The 20,633-nt window shown below is 43.5% G+C and overlaps 2 protein-coding genes across 3 annotated transcripts; one reads left to right on the top strand and one right to left on the bottom strand.

Annotated features, from left to right (window-relative positions):
• The first annotated feature begins 1,653 nt into the window (after window positions 1-1,653).
• On the top strand, window positions 1,654-4,928 carry smim15 (small integral membrane protein 15). Its single transcript, XM_080041260.1, has 2 exons — window positions 1,654-1,745; window positions 4,202-4,928. Exon 2 carries the CDS (start codon window positions 4,234-4,236, stop codon window positions 4,456-4,458), a length of 225 nt encoding a protein of 74 aa, XP_079897386.1. The 5' UTR covers window positions 1,654-1,745; window positions 4,202-4,233; the 3' UTR covers window positions 4,459-4,928.
• A 999-nt stretch (window positions 4,929-5,927) lies between these two features.
• ndufaf2 (NADH:ubiquinone oxidoreductase complex assembly factor 2) lies at window positions 5,928-20,599 on the bottom strand. Of its 2 annotated transcripts, XM_080048521.1 has the most exons (4): window positions 20,414-20,599; window positions 10,434-10,523; window positions 9,347-9,387; window positions 5,928-7,174 (listed from the first exon to the last, which is right to left on the bottom strand). In XM_080048521.1, exons 1-4 carry the CDS (start codon window positions 20,526-20,528, stop codon window positions 6,932-6,934), a joined length of 489 nt encoding a protein of 162 aa, XP_079904647.1. In that variant the 5' UTR covers window positions 20,529-20,599; the 3' UTR covers window positions 5,928-6,931. The 2 variants fall into 2 exon arrangements, with proteins under 2 accessions (XP_079904647.1, XP_079904648.1); XM_080048522.1 differs by lacking the exon at window positions 10,434-10,523.
• Between the last annotated feature and the right edge of the window lie 34 nt (window positions 20,600-20,633).

Genomic DNA, 20,633 nt, shown 5'->3' with positions numbered 1-20,633 from the left:
AACTATAAATTGCGGTGCAGTCATTTTACGGTCCTCCTCCCTGTCTGTTGATAATGTTAGTTCCACGGCTTTCTTGAAAAGGGGGCCTACTTCTGTAGCAGTAAAATAGTCATCAGGGGTTTAGGGTGTGGCTGCATTGCACCCCCCAGGTTCTCCTCCTGCCTGTGGAGACATAAAGCAGAAGCTAATAATTATGAGTACACAAAAATGCCACCAGATTGGATATATTTTTCGAAATTGTCTATAACAACTTGGCCTAGACTTTGCTGGTAAACCAGAATGTGTGTTTGCAATGTGTGTGCATGTGTTCCCAGCTGCCCCTCTCCTTCCTCTGTGAGTAGGTCTAAAAGGCTGGCCTTTGAACTGCTCTGAAAGTGATCCATGCCGTATGGACAGAGCAGATGTGGCCTAACCTGATTTGGTTTCAATACTTCCCCACAGGAAGTTCACAAAGCCAGCAGGTCCTCCTTTGTTATGTTAGTCATCTTTCTCAGAGGGCCAGTGGAGCTTTTTGCCTTTCGCTTTTCTTTTGCCTTATCTTTTTCTTCAGTCTTCAGGAAAAACGGTTCCACAAGTGCTCAGAAGTTTCCGCAACAGCTGGATATTATCTAATTATACAGTAACAAAGTGGTGTATTTTGGAGTTTTGTTTTGTAAATCTGTACCAAATATTTTACTTTGATCATTATAAATCATTTTACAGCCTTTAGCACTCCTATTCCTAGTACTAGTGTACGGAACCCTGACATGAGAGAACTGTCCATACATTTACAGATAATCTTTGGCTTTTATGTCAAACATTTTAGTTGCTCACAAAGAGAAAATATTAGATTTAATTGAACTGAATTCACTTTTCTAATTCTGCATAAAATAAAACTTAATAGTAGTTCAGACTACGGCTGAGTTCTTCATGTAATGCCAAGTGTTCATGTTGTTCCTAAAATATGTTTAAGAAAAAAATAAGAAGCACAATAACAATAAAATTGCGTTGTTGCCTTTGTGAATGTAGGCTATTCATTCTGTATTATCACTGCATGCAGCACTCTTCTGCATGTATAGTAGGCCTACATTTGTTGCATTGTTTACTTCATTTGCCTGATGTTCTTCAGCTTTGGCTCTGTTCCAGTTTAATTTCATTTTAATAGGATATTAATGCGCATCATGCTTCCTAAGTAATATCCAGTAATCTACAGTATATTGCCACTGTATAGTTACAAAAATTGCTATAGCAAAATCACTGCATTAACTATACAGCTTCCAAATATCTTTCTTGTGTTATTTTCAATCAATTACAAAACCATAGTCATACAATAAAGTCACCAGAGAAGAGGACTTTACATAAACTGTAATTATGACCGAGGAAGTTTAGCAATGATTTACGGACAAGGGGTGGGATTAAATACTGTAGGTGTGTGAACTTCTTCCCAATCCTTTTGGACATGCCATTGCAATCACTTAGGGATATTTGTTATTCATGTAGGATCTCGTGCTTTCTATTTTGTGTAATATCATTATTTTCTGTATGACCATTTATGTTCGCTTTTACATGTTCGAAATACATTTAAATCAGTCAATAAAAAAAAGAATTGCATCAGACTAAATGACTACATTTCCCATGTGTTTAGTGAAAACGTCATATCCAATCACCAGCGAGCTCTGAAGTCGGGACCACACCATTTACACTTCCTGGAATAGGGAGGAGTTGGCACTCACTATCGTGGATATTAACAAAATCTCTGCACTTTGGTATGTTTATTTTGATATAAATAGTTGTGACCACCATAACTAATATTAACATAAATGGTTGTTTCTTTTATGTATTTTTGTTGCGCTGTTCAGCAGGGAGTCAGTGCCTCCGGTTCGTAAAGTTAGGCCGTTATGGATGGGCGGCTTAGCTAGCGTAGCTACGCTACTGGAAATCTAAATCTTTCATCCAAATCTCAGCTATCCATTTATAATCTTAGCGCCACGCAGTGTATTTTGTTTTGTTTTAACTTGTCTGTGTATGGCTGTAGCCACAGCAAATTGAGTTGTGTCCGGGTACAGCTAGCTAATTCATGCTAGTTAGCTGCGACTCGGGTTGATGCTAGTAAGCGGATGGTCATTAGCAGTTTTTATACGGGATTGTTTGCAGGATCGATAAACAAGTAGTCATTCCTTTGATTTAATACGTGGCTAAAACTTTATTAATGGATTGATTTGACATGACCATGCGTGATGCCAGTGGCGATACCGACGTATTATGGCGTGTAAACATGTTGCAAAATCATGTCATGTGAGCTTTCTGTGTTGAGTTGGGTTCATTTCATTTTCAATAACCAGCTGGCTCACATTAAACCAGGTAAATCAGTTTACATGGTCAGTTGTAAATTGTGTGTGCGACTATACCACTAGACCAAAATAGGTTTACATTGCGTTTCGTCTATCGTTTAATGTTGGTTTGTGTGATAGATAGATAAAGTTACAGAAGTGGTTACTGATTTAAAGATTTGCCGAAAATGACACATTTGCTGCAACTCTCTTTCTGCAACCCTGTTTAATAGTACATGTGGCGATATAGTCTACTGACACGTCTAGAGACATAGACATAGATTACACAATGATATATCCTTTTGCCAGCCAGATTGCTAATACAATATTGCTATAAGAAGAGATAATCCTATTTATAATATTATATTCCTGTTGTATGTGCGGGTAATTTAGCTAATCAATGAGCAGGTTGCTCTATGCTGTCTCTCTTAAATAGGACAGTATGAGGAAGACAGGAAACAAAGGAGCGAGGGGTAAGTCATAGAGGCATTAACCAGAATTTAACCATGGACGTTGAGGTCATGTGGTATCTGTCCTAACCAGGCCATCAGGCCAGGAAGACAAAGTCACCATCATCATCTTTCTGGCCATCTGAACTCTCATCAGTGGTGTCGTTAAGTGGAATTGAGATGTCACTCTCTTCTGAGCTACTGTAGACAATCACTTTCTTTTGGTGACCAGCGTATACAGCCATGCCACTGGCACAACTCTCAGAAATGTACTTTGCACTAGTTGCTCCGTGCTTGTGGAACCAACTGCCACCTGACAAATGTGATTCCCCTACATTTCTGCCTTTTAAATCAAGGCTCAAAACCCATATGTACACCCTGGTGTTTCCTCCCCATTAACTATCTTACCTCTGCACTACTATCTGTGTTTATGTGGATGTATGGGCTTTACGTCTTTTATTTTGGTTATTGTTATTTTACCTTCATTGTTTACCTACTGAATGCACTATGTACAGCACTTTGGACAGTGCAAACTGTCATAAATGTGCTTTTATAAATACATTTTACTTACTTACTTACTTATAACTCACCCAGGCCCTTTGGCACAAATCACCCCATCCCCATAATTTTGGATAATAAGCATGATGCAGCAGTTTAGGGCTGACATCGTGCTAGCTGTATAGACTCAAAATGTAGCATACCAAAGCACTAAAACATGTGTCAAATGTTTTCAAAGCGTGATGCCAGTGGCGATACCGACGTATTATGGCGTGTAAACATGTTGCAAAATCATGTCATGTGAGCTTTCTGTGTTGAGCTGGGTTCATTTCATTTTCAATAACCAGCTGGCTCACATTAAACCAGGTAAATCAGTTTACATGGTCAGTTGTAAATTGTGTGTGCGACTATACCACTAGACCAAAATAGGTTTACATTGCAAGATTTAAATTGTATTTGTTTTGTTTTTTCTTGCATTAATTTGAGAAAGTACGTTGACATGTTTGATACATTTTCTATTCAGTCAGAAAGGGTTTAGGTCAATGTCATTTTTGCAACCAGCTGTCCAATACCAAAACATGTTCAATTTAAAATGACGTAAAAAGAGCATTCGCAAATCACATTTTAGAAGCATTAACCAGCTGTTTTTTAATTACATTATTTCCTTAATAAACAACTCAATTACTTCATTATCAGTTAGTTTACTCAATAGTGGTTGTGTTTGATCTATACTCCACTACATACATAGCATATATTAATGTTTATAATGCATTTTGAAAGTAGATTGTATCCCTGGCTGTCACCTACTACCTCACTCATACTATGATCATTGGTAGAAGGCAAGCTCCTTTTAGTTATGCCATAATGATTTTCTTTTTAGTTATTGCAGTTTTCTGGCTATTCACCACTGTCTCTGCTGGTTCCCCCCCGCCCCCCCTCTCTCAGGTCTGACTTAAGCATCATCATCTGTGAGCAGGATGATTGACGTTCGGGCATGGGCAGAGTACGTTGTGGAGTGGGCAGCCAAAGACCCCTACGGTTTCCTCACCACGGTCATACTGGCTCTCACACCTCTCTTCATTGCCAGTGCACTGCTGTCCTGGAAGCTGGCCAAGATGATCGAGGCACGCGACAAGGAACAGAAGAAAAAGCAGAAACGTCAGGAAAACATAGCCAAGGCCAAGAGGACCAAGAAAGACTGAGACTCTAAAGGGATAGAGAGAGGGCATTTCCAAAAAAAAGAAAAAGAAAAGAGGAGCAAACCACCACGCTCGCAGCCCTCCTTATTCCAAATAAATGACACAGTGCCCGTCCTTGTCCCAGCCCTACTGTCAGCGCAGGGCCACTACTACGCCATGGTGTCCGGCGTAGGAGGAGGGACACTGGCCCCAGCAGGCCTAAACAGTGCTGAGACAGACAGTACTGCCTGAAGGAGGCTGGTCCCAGTGGGACTTTGGTCAGCAAGAGCACAGTGGTCATCTGTATGATGTTGTTTATTCTACAGAAATCTGCTGATAATAATGTGCAGCTGTTGCAACACCTTGCATTCCATTGGTAGCGTCCATGTTCTGCTGAATTGACGATGTAATTATGAGCGTACTGAAACTTTTTTCAGAGTCACTTGCAAAATATCCCAAATACTACTTTCTAATAAATAAATGTTTTCATGGTTGGTAAGATTTATTTTTTCTATGTCCTCTTTGTGGATTTAATATTGGACTGGAGATATTGGATCATAAGGGCTTTTTAATTCAGTGCACGTAAAATGTATTCATCCCCCTCTGTTTCTTTGTTTTGAACCAGACTTAACCAGAGTGTGTAGAATTAGGCTTGTATGTACCGATCGAACGGAAAAGTTTAATGTCAAAGAGAAAAAACAAATCTGTAGCAGACATCTGTCCTCTGCATGAACATACCTGTTTGCAACAAAGCACGTGACTTCAGATTCATACACTGCTGCATCTGCAAGTGTAGTCAGTCAGCATGTAAATTAACAAAGGAACATGTCAGAAGAAAGATAAAATCTAATTTCAAAGGGGGTCAATATCCCTTGCAGTATTGGAAGGTCAAACATTAAAACAATACGAAAAATATATATGTAACGGATGTAAGGGACCAACTTTCTGCCAAAGTAGCCTTAATTAAATATTCAATTACATTTTATTAAGCTGACATTTGTATTCAAATCGACTTCCAACTTGAAGGGTGTGAACCGGGATTGTTTAAGCCAAGTTTTTTTTTATTGTTAAACTGACAATTATTTTGAGGTTTACAAAGTGTTTTTTTTTAATTGAGATCTATTTGCAAAGACTTGTCGTCTTTTATGTATTAAAGTATCAAAGCAAATTACATTCACTGTGACTCAGTATAAAAGGATAAATCCTTCAAAAGTCCAGTGGGATGGATATTTTTTGGTGTTATTCTAAGTGCCTGTGAAGATGAGTACAGATAAGTCTAAATAGACGGGTTGATGAGTGCATTTCCCCCCTTTTCTTTCTCTTGTGATTTTATTCATCCCTGAGCATCAGTGAGCTGTTATCACATTTGGAAAATCATACTGGAGTTAGTATAATAGTGAGCCAGGTTTTCCAGGTCGTGCAAGATCCCAGGTTCCTGCTTCTTTCAGCAAGTATCTGACCCTGGTGAGCTTTCTTCAGCAACTATGAGGCCAGCGTGCACTTTGACCTCAAGTGAAAGCACATCACACTGGAGAACAATATGCTGTTTAACATTAATCATTCTTATGCCTGTATGCTGTACAGGCAGCAGACAGACACCCCCTCCAAGATAAACAGAAAACATGAACAAAGTATTTGACGTAATGCCTGTATCATGGCACTATCCTTCAGAGTTAAATTTTGAGTTGCCAGTGACCTTATTTACAAATTCTCACAGGTATAAGTCAATATGATTATCTTTGGTAATAGCTCAAATACTTTGCATCTGTTACTCTGTTCAGCTTGAAACATGTAATCTCTTTACATTTGCTTTTACTGGTAAGGAGTCGATATCCATGCAATTCAATCATAATCGCACAATTTATTATAAATTATTTCTTACAATAGCCTTTCAAAATAATGCAGTATTTCTAGTTTGTGTTATCACTGACTTAGCCTGGCTCCGCCCCAAATTTCATTTTCCCTTCTGTACAAATGAAATGAAGTACGATGGTCTGGTAGCACCAGGCTATCACTGACTACTGAAAGTAAAACTATTATAGTTTTTCCTTTGCTTTAATAACAGACCTTTCAGCTTCATCGTATCCCTGTGTGTCTCTCATAGTCAGCTTCAAGATGAGTGCTTGTTATTGTCTTGTGTATATACAACATACACTGACAGACTGGAAAAATAGAAAGCCTCGTATAATGTAATACAGTCCCAATAAAACTTTGAAAGCCTTTTTGAAATAAATACTTCCACTGTGAAACATACACAGTATATTGCTGAGTCAGAGAGGACTTGGCAATATGTCATTTCTGACATTTTAGCTTGTGATGTTGTTGACTTGTATTGCATTATACTGAAAGTCGCTTTTGAAACATGAGATTTTCAAAGTCCACGGCTAAAAGTTGAGTATCACTTTCACATTATAGCAGTATATTTATTGCATTCCTTTTCTATTGGATTGTATCACATTGCACTACAGACTGTGTGTATGGGGGGGAATGTCTCTGTCTATTTCTTGGCTTGGGGCATCCAGGAGCCAGGCTGGAAGGTGTTGGCAGTGCTGGTGGGGTCTGCGCTGATCTCCTGCTTGCCGAAACTGGTGGAGGCAGCATGGCCCGTGGCCAAAGTCTTTGCGGGAGTGGCCACCAGACCCTCCTCGTACTCTTTGGACTGTAGGGCCAGGTCTTTCTCCTCCAGATCCTTGGCCTTCAGTTTGATCCCGACCCTGTACAAGTCATTCTTCACCAGCTCCTAACATAACAACACAAAGACACACACACACAAAACTCAATTTAAGACTTTTTTTAATAACATTGAATGCAATTATAGAATACACAATGTAATAGCCTTTTCATGGTCATACCGGTCAAGATGGGAAAACCAGTGAGAACGATATGGCCTATAATTATTTCCATGTGCTTATTCACATTATATATGTAATCTTATAACCTAGAGGCTAGATGTAACAAAAGATAATTTGAGTTTTTGCTAATCTTAACCAAGATTTACCCATTATAAGTAAATGAGCTTTCTACTTAATGCGGCCAGCATCATTTGCTACATGCTAGAGTCACTGGCAGACAAGCACACAAAAAGGACAAGACTTTAATGCTTTTTAAGAAGATTTTACATGTTGAACTTGTAGACTGAAACAATATGAAAAATTATCTGATGTCGGATGATGTAGAAGCAAATCTTTATCATGATTTATGTAATTTTATGTCATAATACAGATTTAGCCCATTAAATTATTTTTTTTGGGGGGAGGGGTTCAAACATTCTCACTGACAACTGTTACTCAAACAGGTATGTCTATTTTTCGGCTAATTAGAGTATATTAAATACCTGACAAAACAAAATGCTTCATCATAGCCTAATGGTATAATAAAAAGCAGGCATGCTCATTTGATCGCAACATCACCCACAATTGCTACCCAGATGTAGTAAGGAGATAGCCAAAAATACTAAGGGTATGGTAAAAATTGCTACACAATGATCGACACAGCTATTGTCATCATCCACCTCAACTGGTGGTGTTGGAAATGATGAGGTAGCATTTTTCTAAGGATCTGAGAAAATGGAGTGCGACTACAAGATTACATATTGGAATTCGTCCCATTGTCCTGCAATAATGAACCAAACTGTCTTTGTTTTGTCTTGGAGCGAGGCACAGAAAGTCGTTTCCTCGCTAGTCAAAGTCAAAAGTAGAAGAGTCATAAAGTTACAGTGGGCAGCTTCCAGGAACAAATGGGTGCATCTGTCCAGTATGAGGTAGTAGAGCATTTACTCCAAAAAGAACAAGCTTGTTAAGCTAACCGGTACTGGTCCAATAAACTCTTGGTTACAAATGTAGTGCTTGGAACCAATGGGTAAACTAACATGACAGGAGGCATTCGCAACATAAACAGGCCATCAGTTCCAGCTCATGGAAACAATTAGAAAGCTGAATGTAGTCCACTCATGGACTAGTTACCCACTTGAGCCTTAGCTATTGTCCGGTGACGTTAGCCTCTCCCTAGCATGGGAAACCAAAAAGAGGAAAAAAGGAACATAATGCTGTTGTGTGTTGGCAGGGCCGAAGCACTGGAAAAGAGAAAAGGAGAGCCAATGCCAAAAAAGCCCCGCTTTGGGGAGGGAGACAAACATACTGAGCTGCTTTTCCAGCCTGTTAATGACAGGATTTAATCCAATCAATTTATGTCGGCTTGGACCGGGAAGAGAGGGAGCGTGACAAGGGGTAGGGTAATGTGCTGGGAGTGAAGCCTTGGCCACATCAACACTGTCCAGCTGTCGATGGCAGCTATTGGGCAGACACAAGGCAGTAAATTGGAAGAGAATGTTCTGGCAATGGAGGACGGGGGGGATGGCACTGGCCACTGGCATGGAGGAGAGGACGGAGAGAGATAGAAAGAGTGCCCGGGTATTGGCCTTCCAAGGGATTTCCTATAGACCCACATTTTTTGACGGCCAAATCATTTCCAGCATTCTCACATTTTAAAGAGCAATAAACCCTGTGAGAAGTACACGGGGGAAAGAACAAAAAACCTGCACTCCTTCAACATTCCCATCTCGGAGACTGCCAGAAATAAAACACACACACACACACACACACACACGAAAAGCAGAGATGTTGGGGAAAAAACGACAAAGAGAAAGTAAACTAGGACATGGTGTCAGTGAGCCTCCCTTGTTCGGAGGCTGTCTTTGCTCTCTCTCGTCTCGCCATCAACGCACTTGAGCTGCTGTTTATTTTAACACCTGTCCCCCAAAGTTCCTGGATTCACTACGAAAAGCGTAAGATAAAAACAAATCAAAGGCCTTTTTTTCTTTCTTTTCCATCTTTGCTTCTTTCCCTCCCATGTAACCAGTTCCCCAGAGTCCAACCATCAGCTCAGCGGGGAGGGAGGTGTGGGTAGAACATACCTCGATAGAGGGGGGCTCCTTCCGTCTGCCTCGGATCCAAGCTGGAGGAGAGAGAAGGAAGAAAAAAAAATAGAGTGAGAACACCCACACAAACATACGCTTTGCACAAACAAAACCGGCAGTCATATTTAAAAGGCTGCAGCTATATAGCATCACTTCAGAGTTTCGGGGTGCAACCACTGAGTAAGCAAAGCTAGTTTGGGACAATGTATCCGGAATGGGGGGGGGGGGGGGGGGGGGCTATCACTTTGTTTTGTTCCATTTCACAACCCAGGAGAAGCACACCGGTAACACACCCAAAGTTACACACACACACACACACACACACACACACACACACACACACACTGTACACCCAGAACGCCGATACTGCTTTAGTCTAGGCAGAGTATAGGGCCCACTGAGTGCTGTGTCTCAGAAGAGAAAGTACGGATATGCTCTGATCTCTGAATTTGAAAGTACACACTCTGTCATTCTCCATCAGTAACTCTGTCCTTCCTTCTCCTCCTGAGGAGAACTGTGTCTGTCTGTCATCTCCTTTTTTTCCTTTGTAAGGAGCTCTATTTGGTTGAGCTGGCTGAACAGCAGAGCAGGTTAAAAGGGAACCAGAAAGAGAGAGGGAGAGAGAGAGAGAGAGAGCTTGCGCAGGGATTCTGGGCCCCTTTTATCCCTTTCTTATTTGCATCCTGATGAAAATGCATGAGGGATGGGGCGAAGCAGGATGAGGGGTTTAAGGTGGATAAAGCCAGTCTGAGACAGAGGGAACAGTTTGTATCCAGTTGTAAGACATTCCAAACACTATTTTATGGTAAGGTTGTAGAACACAGGCAGAAGGCGTCTTTGATAAACCCATGAATAAGCCTTTGCCAACCCCCATCACGCTGTATGAAATAAAATAAAATATATATATTAAAAAATCTATCGATTAGCCCAGGCCCCGAGTGATGGAGCCATGAATTCGTTATTCCATTTTTATTTGTGTAAAAAAGCACTTTGTGTACTCTGGGGGGAGCTCTTTTTGTAAATGTTGTCATTTATCTGTGATGGCAAAAGTTGAAGTAACAGTGATGCTGCAGTCCAGACTCACCGTCCCACTCCATTGGTATGCTGCCTTCTATGTATTCAAACTCTGTCGGATTGGCAGCCACTACCATCCGCTTGGCACGGACCAGCCTTCCTGCGAAGCCACACAAAAAAAAGAGGAAGTGAAAAAGACAGCGAGAGGGAGCACGAGTGAGATGGAGATGCTCAACAATGATGCATCCAGAAACGCAAAGAGGATACAAACAAAACACAAAGAGGCGAAGCAGACACAATGCTCCCTGTTTTTCACCGGCTCACATGCACAGACAGACACACACATACACAGAGGAATGACAGCACTGTGACAGGCCATGGATGATTACCTCGTGGCCCTGGGGCCCTTCTCCCTCAGATCTCGCTGAGTGGCTCCAAATCTGGGCTAAGCCTTTATGCAAATCAACCTTCCCTTTAACCCAACCGACCAACCACAGCCCCCCTCGCCGAGCAGCCTCCTCCAATCACGGCGCTCTGGCTAACAATGCCCTCCAAAATCAACATCAAGCCGAGCAGGAGACAAAAGAGGTCAGATATCACAGAGAACAGGAGCGGCGCGGGCTGCGTGGAATATTAAGTGCTCCTTTTCCCTATCTGTATACAGCACGACGCTCGCTAGCAGCAAGGCCACCGCCAATTATTTTTGGTCGAATCTGCTGATTAGACAAGTTTTGGCTGGCACACAATGACATGGAGATGGAGGTAGAGGGATGGGGGGGGGGGGGGGGGGGTAAGAGGGAATTAAAAAAGAGACAGTTGTGTTGCGTCTTTGTGTGTGTGTGTGTGTGTTGGCTATGGAGTCTCTCGCGGTGTTTCACTAATAACAAGTGCTGCGTTTCAATAGTTTCTCCTCGCAGGTAGCCGGATGCCCCGGATGGTGAATAAAGGAAGGAGGAGGTTGAAGTAGGGAGAGAGAGAGAGAGAGAGAGAGAAAGAGAAAGAGCGAGAGAGGGAGAGTGATGATGCATGGCAAACATGACTAGGAGGAGAGAAATGGATGGGCAAGGAAAACAACACGCTCCAAAACACAGACAATCTGTCAGGATTCCATCACCGTTTCTCCACAGCTGACTGGACATGGACAAATGGAGGCAACCATCTTTGTGCACGCCACAGACTGATGGCCTTAATGTTTACTTCAGCCATAACAGATAGCTATGGCACAGGGACGGATGACTGATGGCGTTCTAAAGCGGCTTGCTAGTGTGTACAGTAAGGCTGTGTTGCTTGGGCCTTCTTGATAAAAAGAAAGTTCATCTGGTTTGGTTATAAACTAATTCCAATGATGACAAATACGCATGTGCTCTCCTGTAACTACACCTTATCAAAGGATCATTTCTTTCCATACTGTATCCAGCCTATATAGTAATCAGGTCAGCTAATTAGGCTAGTATTGCTTTGGTTCTGCTTTGGTTCCCACTAGATTGACATTACAGGGCCTCGCCAGCCTCTCGAGCTTCAGTGTTTTCCGCTGCATTCTCTGGCCTTATCCGCAAAGCAGGCCCAGCAATGTATAAAAACAAAACCAAAACACATTCGATGATCCTCACATTTGTTTACATGTAAGCTTCAATATGCCTTCAGAGAAACTGTTTCCTCCTGCAAAAAACATGATAGCAGAACAAAAACAACTGCCAGCAAAGAAAAGGCGGTGTTCTTTAGGAAATGCTAACAAATACATTTAAAGGTATAATGCTAATTATAAACAGATCATATCCGCATTTGCATTGGGTGTGGGTGGCAGCAGACTGGAATGGTACAATTATGATACAGTCCCCACAAGCAATGTGCTTAGCTACAGCTAATGCCTAACTAATAAGCATAAAGAGAGGCACCCACTTCTGTCTCTGCCTTCTATCTCTGTGCGCTGGGACGCATCTCCACTCTCTGTCCCCCTCCAACATGGCTCCCCTCTCGTCTTGTTGCTTTTGCAGCATGACTAAACCCCTTCCACCGCGGCTTTTTATCCTTGGATTTGAATAACAAATACAGTATGTACGTATATATGTATGAAACACGGCTGATCCTCCCACCACATACACATGGGGAGGAGGCTTGTCAGGGTGATTGGGGTGACTCGCATTCTCTTGGTTAACTCTGATCTAGGACAAATGCAGAAAAACACATACAATCGGGCCAAGGTTGTACTATACTATTCTACAATAAAGATATAGATATAAAATATCATTAACTCACAGGAGCTGAAACAATGTCATTACCAATTAATCTATAGACACTTTTTAAAGTTGTTTCTTCGTTCTAATTAATTGATTAAGATTTTAGTTTTTTTTGCATCGGAAGAAGTTGTAGTTTCATTTGAAAAATAGGAATCTGCAAGATAAGCTTATTATCAATAAATTCACCTCTTGATTGAAGATCGACTGCATGGAATTATACAGTGTTCATGACACCTTCATATAGTCTACACTATACTTTATAGCAGGATTAGAGTTATCACAGATTCCAGAGGGTGTACGTAAAATGTTGACATTGTGCAGACTGAGTGGACACAAGCATGGCTTTGTTTCTGTCTGTCTGTCTGTGTGTGTATAATATTGTTGATATTTGTATACTGTATTGCTAATCATCTCTCTTTTTACAATGATAATGTCCCATTCTGCTTTGACAATCTTGTGTTGCGAATAAAGCTTTTTTGAATTCCAAATTTAATTTCGCAAAGGGAGATGTGAAAAGGTAGGAGCTCACAATTTCAGGGGCCCCCCCTTGTGAGGGGTGTGCCTTCTCATCACTCACCACACACACACACACACACGCACACGCACACGCACACACACACGCACACACACACACAGGCTAGAGAGCAGGCAGATTAACCTGAGGGACAGGCGCGAGGACGCTGCCTCTCACCGTGAAGGACAAACACAGCACTGCATTCGGAGAGGGGGGAGGGGCCAGAGGCAGGAGGAATGAAATCCAGCGCATAAATATTCATGAGCCCATCTCACCTGTCTGAGCGCAACTCATCTGTGAGCCTAGCTGTGGAACCGAGCAGGGTGGGGTGTGGGGAGTAGGGAGGGGATAGATACAGCAGGATGGGTGAGGGGTTGCCGTGGCAGCCAGATCGAGGGAGAGAGCCAATCAGACGGCAGTTACGCCCTATCCTTCCTGTTCGTTAGAATAAGACATGATGCGCTACGAGGGCCGCTCTTTGAACCCCCTCGAACACACCCCGCTAAACTCCATCAGCTGCTCCAACACACACACACACACACACACACACACACACACACACACACACACACACACACACACACATGTGCAGACACACACACACACATGCGCAGACACACACACAAACACACACACACACACAGACAAGAACAACTTCACACATCAGCTCCCAGGTGACTGCTGCTGGGGGGGCAACCTGAGAGGTTCTATCACCTTCACAAAGTCATTCCAGGTGTCTTGGGCTGTCTCTCTTGACGTTTTTTTTCTTCTTCTCTCCTGCACCACACATGCTTTGTTTACAGCCACGGATGTCAGATGAACAAACTTGGAATGGGAGCGTCCGGGTACAGAGAGCCATAAAAGACTGGGATAAAACATAACAGACATAACAGTTCCAATACCGATACTTTAGAAGCTTTTAGTATGGCAGAAAATAGATTGATTGATACGTTTCTTCCTATACATGATGTGAAATGCAGTATGCAAAAAAAAAAACCAGATGCAGTGTGAAACCAGCATGCCTAACCCTTTTGGCATGAGCAGAAGGGTCAAGTTCAAGGTGCAATGTTACGACAACCTAGTACCAATTGTATACATAGTTTACCGCATGCTAAACAGCTGCAGTATGTAGTAAAAGGAAAGAGTAAGCGATTTGGAAAGCAGGGATCTCTGCATTTTGCACCAAAATAACGGATCTATATCTACGTCACTTTCCCTCTGAACACACCTGCAGCGGCATGGACTTCAGCTCTCTTCAGTCTTCATGACTGTGCGAGGTAAAGCCCCCCTCCCCCCACTAGGGTGGAACAAAAAGCCATCGTGAAGCAGCCAGCCCAATACCTTGGACTGAGCCCGGGTTTATTCCTCTCCAGCTGAGTTGCATGTTGGTTAGTCTTTGGGTGACCAAGACGCACATGGTAATGGACAGAAGACGGATTGATCCGATAAGCATCAGCGATACAAGGGCAACCAGGTACAAAGGTCCTTCTACCATTCTCTCTCTCTCTCTCTCTCTCATCCCCTTTCCTTGGAACAAAAAAAAAATGTGGGGATGTGTGAGGCATGTAACCATGGTTACCCATCAGCCCCCAAGCCTAGTGACGAGGGATGAGGTTTAGAGGGAGAAGGCCAGCCGTTGTTTCGCATCAGTTCTGTTGAGAGGAGGAGCTTACAGGGGTAAAGTAGGCCCTGCTGCTGCTGCTGCATCCTCTGTTGGGCTTCTTTATTCAGCCCTCATTCCGTTTGTCCTGTTGCTGTCGTCCCTGTTGCTGTCGTTCCATCCCGCTGAGGCTTGAGCGACTCACGGCAGAGCAGAGGAGAATAATTCATATAAAATGTATGAACATGCTGAAAAGAATACCCTTTGATTTCCCCAGTGTGTTCCTTTTAACTAAACGCAGGGTTACTGGAGGACGGAAGGGGGTGCTTGCTGTAGCCCCCAATCCACTTAAGAACACCCCGTCCTCATGTCATGTCTCTTCCCCTGCCCCGATGGCTTCTGGGAAAAAAAGAAGGGGCCTTGGCGAGCCAGGAAGTTGGCGTCCTTTGTATGGAGTGTGGAATGGTGCGGACTGTGGACACCCCCCCTCTTTCCTTGGAGGCCCGACGTGTGTGATGTCCATACACCGAGCTGTCCACCCCTTTCTATTCACCTCCGTTGCTCTCATCCAACCCCTTTCCTTTTCCTTCATTACACCTTGGTCGCCCCCCACTCTCTCTCTCTCCATTAACCTACCACCAGCACCACCTTCTCTCTCTCTCTCCTCTCCCCCTCTTTTGGTCTGCCTGTTCCACCCACTCATTTCACCTCTTTCTGTCACAAACTCCTCTTTCACTCTCACCCTCTCCATTCTTCCCACACTCTACAATTTCACCCCATATGTCAGCATCCCCCTTGTTCTTTGTCACTCACTTTCTACACCCCGCCTTCTTTATTTTTCCCACCCTTTTTTCGTGAGTCTCCCTCAGCCTTATCTTTCCTCCCTTACACACTCCAATACTTTTTTTCTCTCTCTCTCTCTCTCTCTCTCTCTCTCTCTCTCTCTCTCTCTCTCTCTCTCTCTCTCTCTCTCTCTCTCTCTCTCTCTCTCTCTCTCTCTCTCTCTCTCTCTCTCTCTCTCTCTCTCTCTCTCTCTCTCTCTCTCTCTCTCTCTCTCTCTCTCTCTCTGTCTGCTTTATTAAAATATTCAGAAATGAATAAGCAGCGGCAGGCTTCAGGAGATGCCTGCTCGTGTGTCTGTCTGTCCGTCAGTCTCTGACAGACAAGGAGCCCAGAGGTGTCAAAACATCTCACTGGCCATCTGACCAGAAATACATGAATGCACCAGACACTAGTGAATCATATCCGGGTAAAATGGAGAGACTCATTCAATTTATTTTTTAAACTATAATTTCTTTATATCTTTTTTGTCTTCCTCCCGTTGGCATTATTGACTGAGCACTCGGTAAACAGTGTCTGCAACTGCATTCATATGTGCGGGTTGTTGTGAGAGAAGTGGGGTCAGACACTGGTCTAATGTAGATAGGCAGTGTTCAATAGACCTGCAAAATGCTCAAACTACTGGATATTGGAACTAGGCCCATTTGTAAATGTTCTACCGTAAGACATAAATGGGCCCGTTTCTCATTTTCAGCATCCATCTTTTCAAATGCCTTTTTAATGAAGTAGTTAAAGCCACTCCACGATGATGCTCCACCACCACATGCACACACAAACACACACTTGGCAAGTAGTGTACAGCGAGATGAGTTAAACCCACTTGGTTTCCCTATAATGATTAAACAACCTTCATTTAAACCCCATGCAATTGCAAAGTCGCTGATCAATTAACATGATTTACTGTATGGCTCTGGACAAAGCCATTCGGCGGTAAACACCGAATCCGTGTCCTACTGTAGGATAGCCCTTCCTTCATCACACCCTGGGGATAACTTGTGGCAGAATAAACAGCCATTTGGACCCCCGTCTCTCTCCGCCGTGACTCTTTCTATGGAAATGTGCGGCTTGAATCAACGCTCTGATGACACACAGCCATCTGTTGTTGTGTTAAGTGTGTTTGGGCATGAAGTGGAGAGAGAGAAAAAAAAACACACACACAATTGCAGAATTTTCTTTTTTTCTGTATAACAGAGAAGATACAAATGCTTGCACAAACACACACACATACACATACAGTGTGTAGCGCACACACTAACACATCTCCTCCCTCTGTCCCCAGAGTCACCCATCCTGAAATAGCAGAACTGAGGCCTTTTCGGTTTTTCACTTCATAGAACAGAGATGGGGAATCAAATAAATAATGGACAAAGAGAGAGAGAGAGGGATAGTGATAGGACAGCAAGTCAATGCATCTTTTCTCTGCACCAGTGTGGCGCACCTCTGAATCCCTTCCATTCTCCGCACACAGTGGAGAGAGGACCAATAGATTAAAACTGCATGGTACACACACTGCTAAAATGAATAGCGCTAAAAATACTTCCTTTTCACCGAGACATGAAAGGAAACTGCCTTTCCCCTGTCCAGTATTGAGCAGCCATTGATTCCAAGACAAAGGCAACACCTCCTCAAAGAGGTAAGAAAAATAGCAATCATACAGGCAATTATTTTCAAATGTGCCTGCAGCGGCCGATAATGTCAGCGTGCCTCTCTCCCTAAATAAAAGGGACGCCGAGGCTGGCGCCGGGGCTCTCGGGCCCACTGCCGAAGACGAATGAGGCCCGTCCGCGGAAAGGCTTTGCTTTCATCTGGGCAGCATGACATGGCGCCCCGTGCAGTGTGAGGCAGAGCCGGGGCCTGGGGGGGCCGGATGCATTTATATATACGGAAAAGAAAGAAGAAGAATATAGATTGTCTATTCAGAATCAGCGTTGCGGAGCCAACACCAAGGCAAACACCTTCTTAAGACCAGTGGCCCGATCGCCAGTGGCTTTATAGGCCCGTTCGCATACAACAATCGCTGGTGCTGCACAGCCCGTAGCAGAGTCCTGTCTATGGGGGACGCAGCACACAGTAGGGGCCTCTTTGAGTTGGACCTTTTCATGAGACAGAGAGTTTCTCCCTCTCTGGAGCATGTGCTTCAGACTCTTGGCCTTTTCATTTTTGATGTGCAGCAGCATCTGAGGAGAGAGAGAGGGGGGGGATAGAAATGCTCTCTGCCGGGTCCAGCCCTCCACACACTGCTGCTGAACTACTCTTAAGTTGAGCATAGGAATCTTCACTGGCCCGGGCTTCAAAGGAGGGAAACCAAGAGAGGCAGCGATATGAAGGGGAGGGGCGGGGGAAGGAAGGACTAACTGGAGGCATATAAACAGGTCAACCCTGAGGAGAAATCTGGCCAGTGGCTGAGACCAGATAGGACAGATCTAACACACACACACACACACACACACACACACACACACACACACACACACACACACACACACACACACACACACACACACACACACACACACACACACACACACACACACACACACACACACACACACACACACACACACACACACACACACACACACACACACACACACACACACACACACACACACACACACACACACACACACACACACACACACAGCCTTGCTTCCTTTTATTCTTCCGTCTTTGCAACCATTAACGTCCACACATGGAATTGCTTACGCCCCAGTTTTCCAAAAGTTAACAGATTTGAGAGAGGTAGAAAATGGGAGCAGCAAAGCATGGATAAAGGCAGAGAGGGATTGACTAAGCACTAGGGATGGACAAATGAATATGAGAAGTAGGCAGAGTTGAAAGAGATAGAGAGAGAGAAACCAAGAGAGAGGGAGGATGCCTCACCTACTTCTACCAGTACTCATGTGCTGCAGTTGAAAGCCCTGCGGTCCATGCCTTAAGGCCCTGAGCCCACGCTTGGCCTATCAGTTTAAGATCAAAAAGAGCCCGCTTAAGCAAGACATATGGACTGAATAATGCATCTGCTTTATTTCCAGAAGGCTGGACGGGTGGACGAGTGGCAGGGGGGAGAGGCAAATGTGTGCGCCATATATTTCTAATTATTTTATGATGAATTTATATACAAGTCCGGGGGAAGTGTATGTGCCTGTCTAGCATTTATGAGTGTTGTTTTTCGGAAGATGTTTTGCTAAAAGGGCCAACTGGCCTCGCCCACAGTGTCAGTCATTGTGACTGGACAGTGAATACGGGTAGCCTGTAGCGTGCTAGGAAAATGGTCTTCTGTGATGTCTCATTTGAATAGTCTGACAGCCACGGGTGGAGGAGCAGCCTTGTAATGAATTATAAATACGAGGTGGGCGCACATTTCCACCGTAAATTGCTGAGAAAAAGGTGAAGACAAAGTCAAGTTCAGTCACAAAGAAAATCCGGCCTTTGAAACATGCCAGAGGTCGGTCCCTCTCCGGCAGAACAAACAAAACAAAACCGCAGCTCGGTTTGGAATACGGAATGTACGCACTGTATGACGTCTATCAGCCCATGCTATTCGAAAAAAGACTTTATCTCAATTATTCAAAGATTATGGCTGTGTTGTGCATTTCCCAGATTAGACAATACAGAAACTGGAATGGGAGTGAACTAAGTCCAGGCATAAATAATTCTGGCAAATATCATGAAGCAAAACCCTTTGTTACTTATAAGCCAAATGTCCACCGCTGGTTAACCAGCAGTATCATGTCTGGAGCAGGCAAAGGTTGTGCTCTTGGACCTGTGACCCCTGACACCTAGCCTATAGTCTGGGTGAGACCCCTGATGATGATTTATGGTGGTAAAGGGAGGGTAAAGTGGGATTTCTAGCATAAATTTTGCTAATGGGTTCCACTTAGCTAACAGGCCTTTCACACACTTATTAGTGCATTGGTATATTTCCCCCAAAACAAGTTCAAATGCAGGTATGGTTATATAACACATAGTTACTGGAAATGTCCATAATGTGTGTGTGTGTGTGTTTTGTTGTTGTCACTTGGAAGACACACCAGCCAGTCATGTCCCACACCTTACAAAAGAGCAAGTGTGTTTCATGTTTCAAATTAAGAATTGTACAAAACCTCCTCACTATAAAAAAAAGTGTTAATAGCATGCACCACATACTTCTGGAAGACTTCCTCTTCATACTTATTCTATGAAAAACACAAGACAACTAGTAGAGGGAGGGACACACGCTAAGCCCGGTTGTTGAGTCTTTAAGGTCAACCAACATGTCCTTGGCCTTCTAACAGTCACGAGATGGGAAGGAAGGACACCACAGGCATCCCACTATGGATTAGCATGATGACACACTTCTACTGCTTGGCTCGAGCGGAACGTCCTGTAGCACTCACTGGCGTGCATATCTCAGTAGGGACATATGACCTCCTTCTAAATCCTAATCACTGAGTGAGCATTTCGTCTGCAACAGTAGAGGACTCTTTACTCCTTCCCATCCTCCTTGAAGGCCAGTGACAGCGGGACCATCATTTAAGCCCCCCACGAGTAGGCCTACACTCTTAAACTGCAATGTGCTGGATGATACACACACTAAAAGAAATGTTACACTGAACACTGAAATGGGAATGCTCTCATCGAGGTGGTTGCTCCATCTAGTGGCGAACGTTTTACACTACAAGGGTAATGATAAAGTCATATCAACAGCGACACATTTTAGTAGGCCTAGGAGAGCTGTAACACGCACATGCACAATACAAATAACTGATGCGGATGCGTTTCGACTTACTTTATTTTATATGCAGGGATCGGGATTTGCAAAAAATGTAAACGAATTCGCAAGCAGCTTATTTTAGCAAAAATAAAGCTTAGCCTACCTGTCCATGTTTTCTGCTCTGGGACAAAGTAATATTTATTCCCCAGTTGATCCGTCCCGACGTGATCGCGCACTATTCCGAAAGTTCGCCGCAGAGCGCGAGCAATACTGCTCATCTTTAGAGGATAAACCCGAAGGTTTTTTGGAGGAATTTAGGGTTGTCCCCTAGCAAAAGCTGTTGTTTGCCCTTTCAGTGTGTTGTTTATGCAACCGCTCTGGGG

This window comes from Ammodytes marinus (assembly GCF_949987685.1).
Source record: "Ammodytes marinus genome assembly, chromosome: 2".
Classification (NCBI taxonomy): domain Eukaryota; kingdom Metazoa; phylum Chordata; class Actinopteri; order Uranoscopiformes; family Ammodytidae; genus Ammodytes; species Ammodytes marinus.
Note: the sequence above shows the minus strand (reverse complement) of the source record. Positions and strands in the feature narration are given on the sequence as shown.

Bases quoted from the DNA above. Each gene is read 5' to 3' on its own strand.
- smim15 (XM_080041260.1), top strand. From the start codon at position 4,234: ATGATTGACGTTCGGGCATGGGCAGAGTACGTTGTGGAGTGGGCAGCC.
- ndufaf2 (XM_080048521.1), bottom strand. From the start codon at position 20,528: ATGAGCAGTATTGCTCGCGCTCTGCGGCGAACTTTCGGAATAGTGCGC. The intron at 10,524-20,413 runs GTAGGCTAAGCT...GTGGCTTCGCAG, and splicing joins AGAGCAGAAAACATGGACAG to GAAGGCTGGTCCGTGCCAAG. The intron at 9,388-10,433 runs GTGAGTCTGGAC...TCTCTCCTCCAG, and splicing joins CATACCAATGGAGTGGGACG to CTTGGATCCGAGGCAGACGG.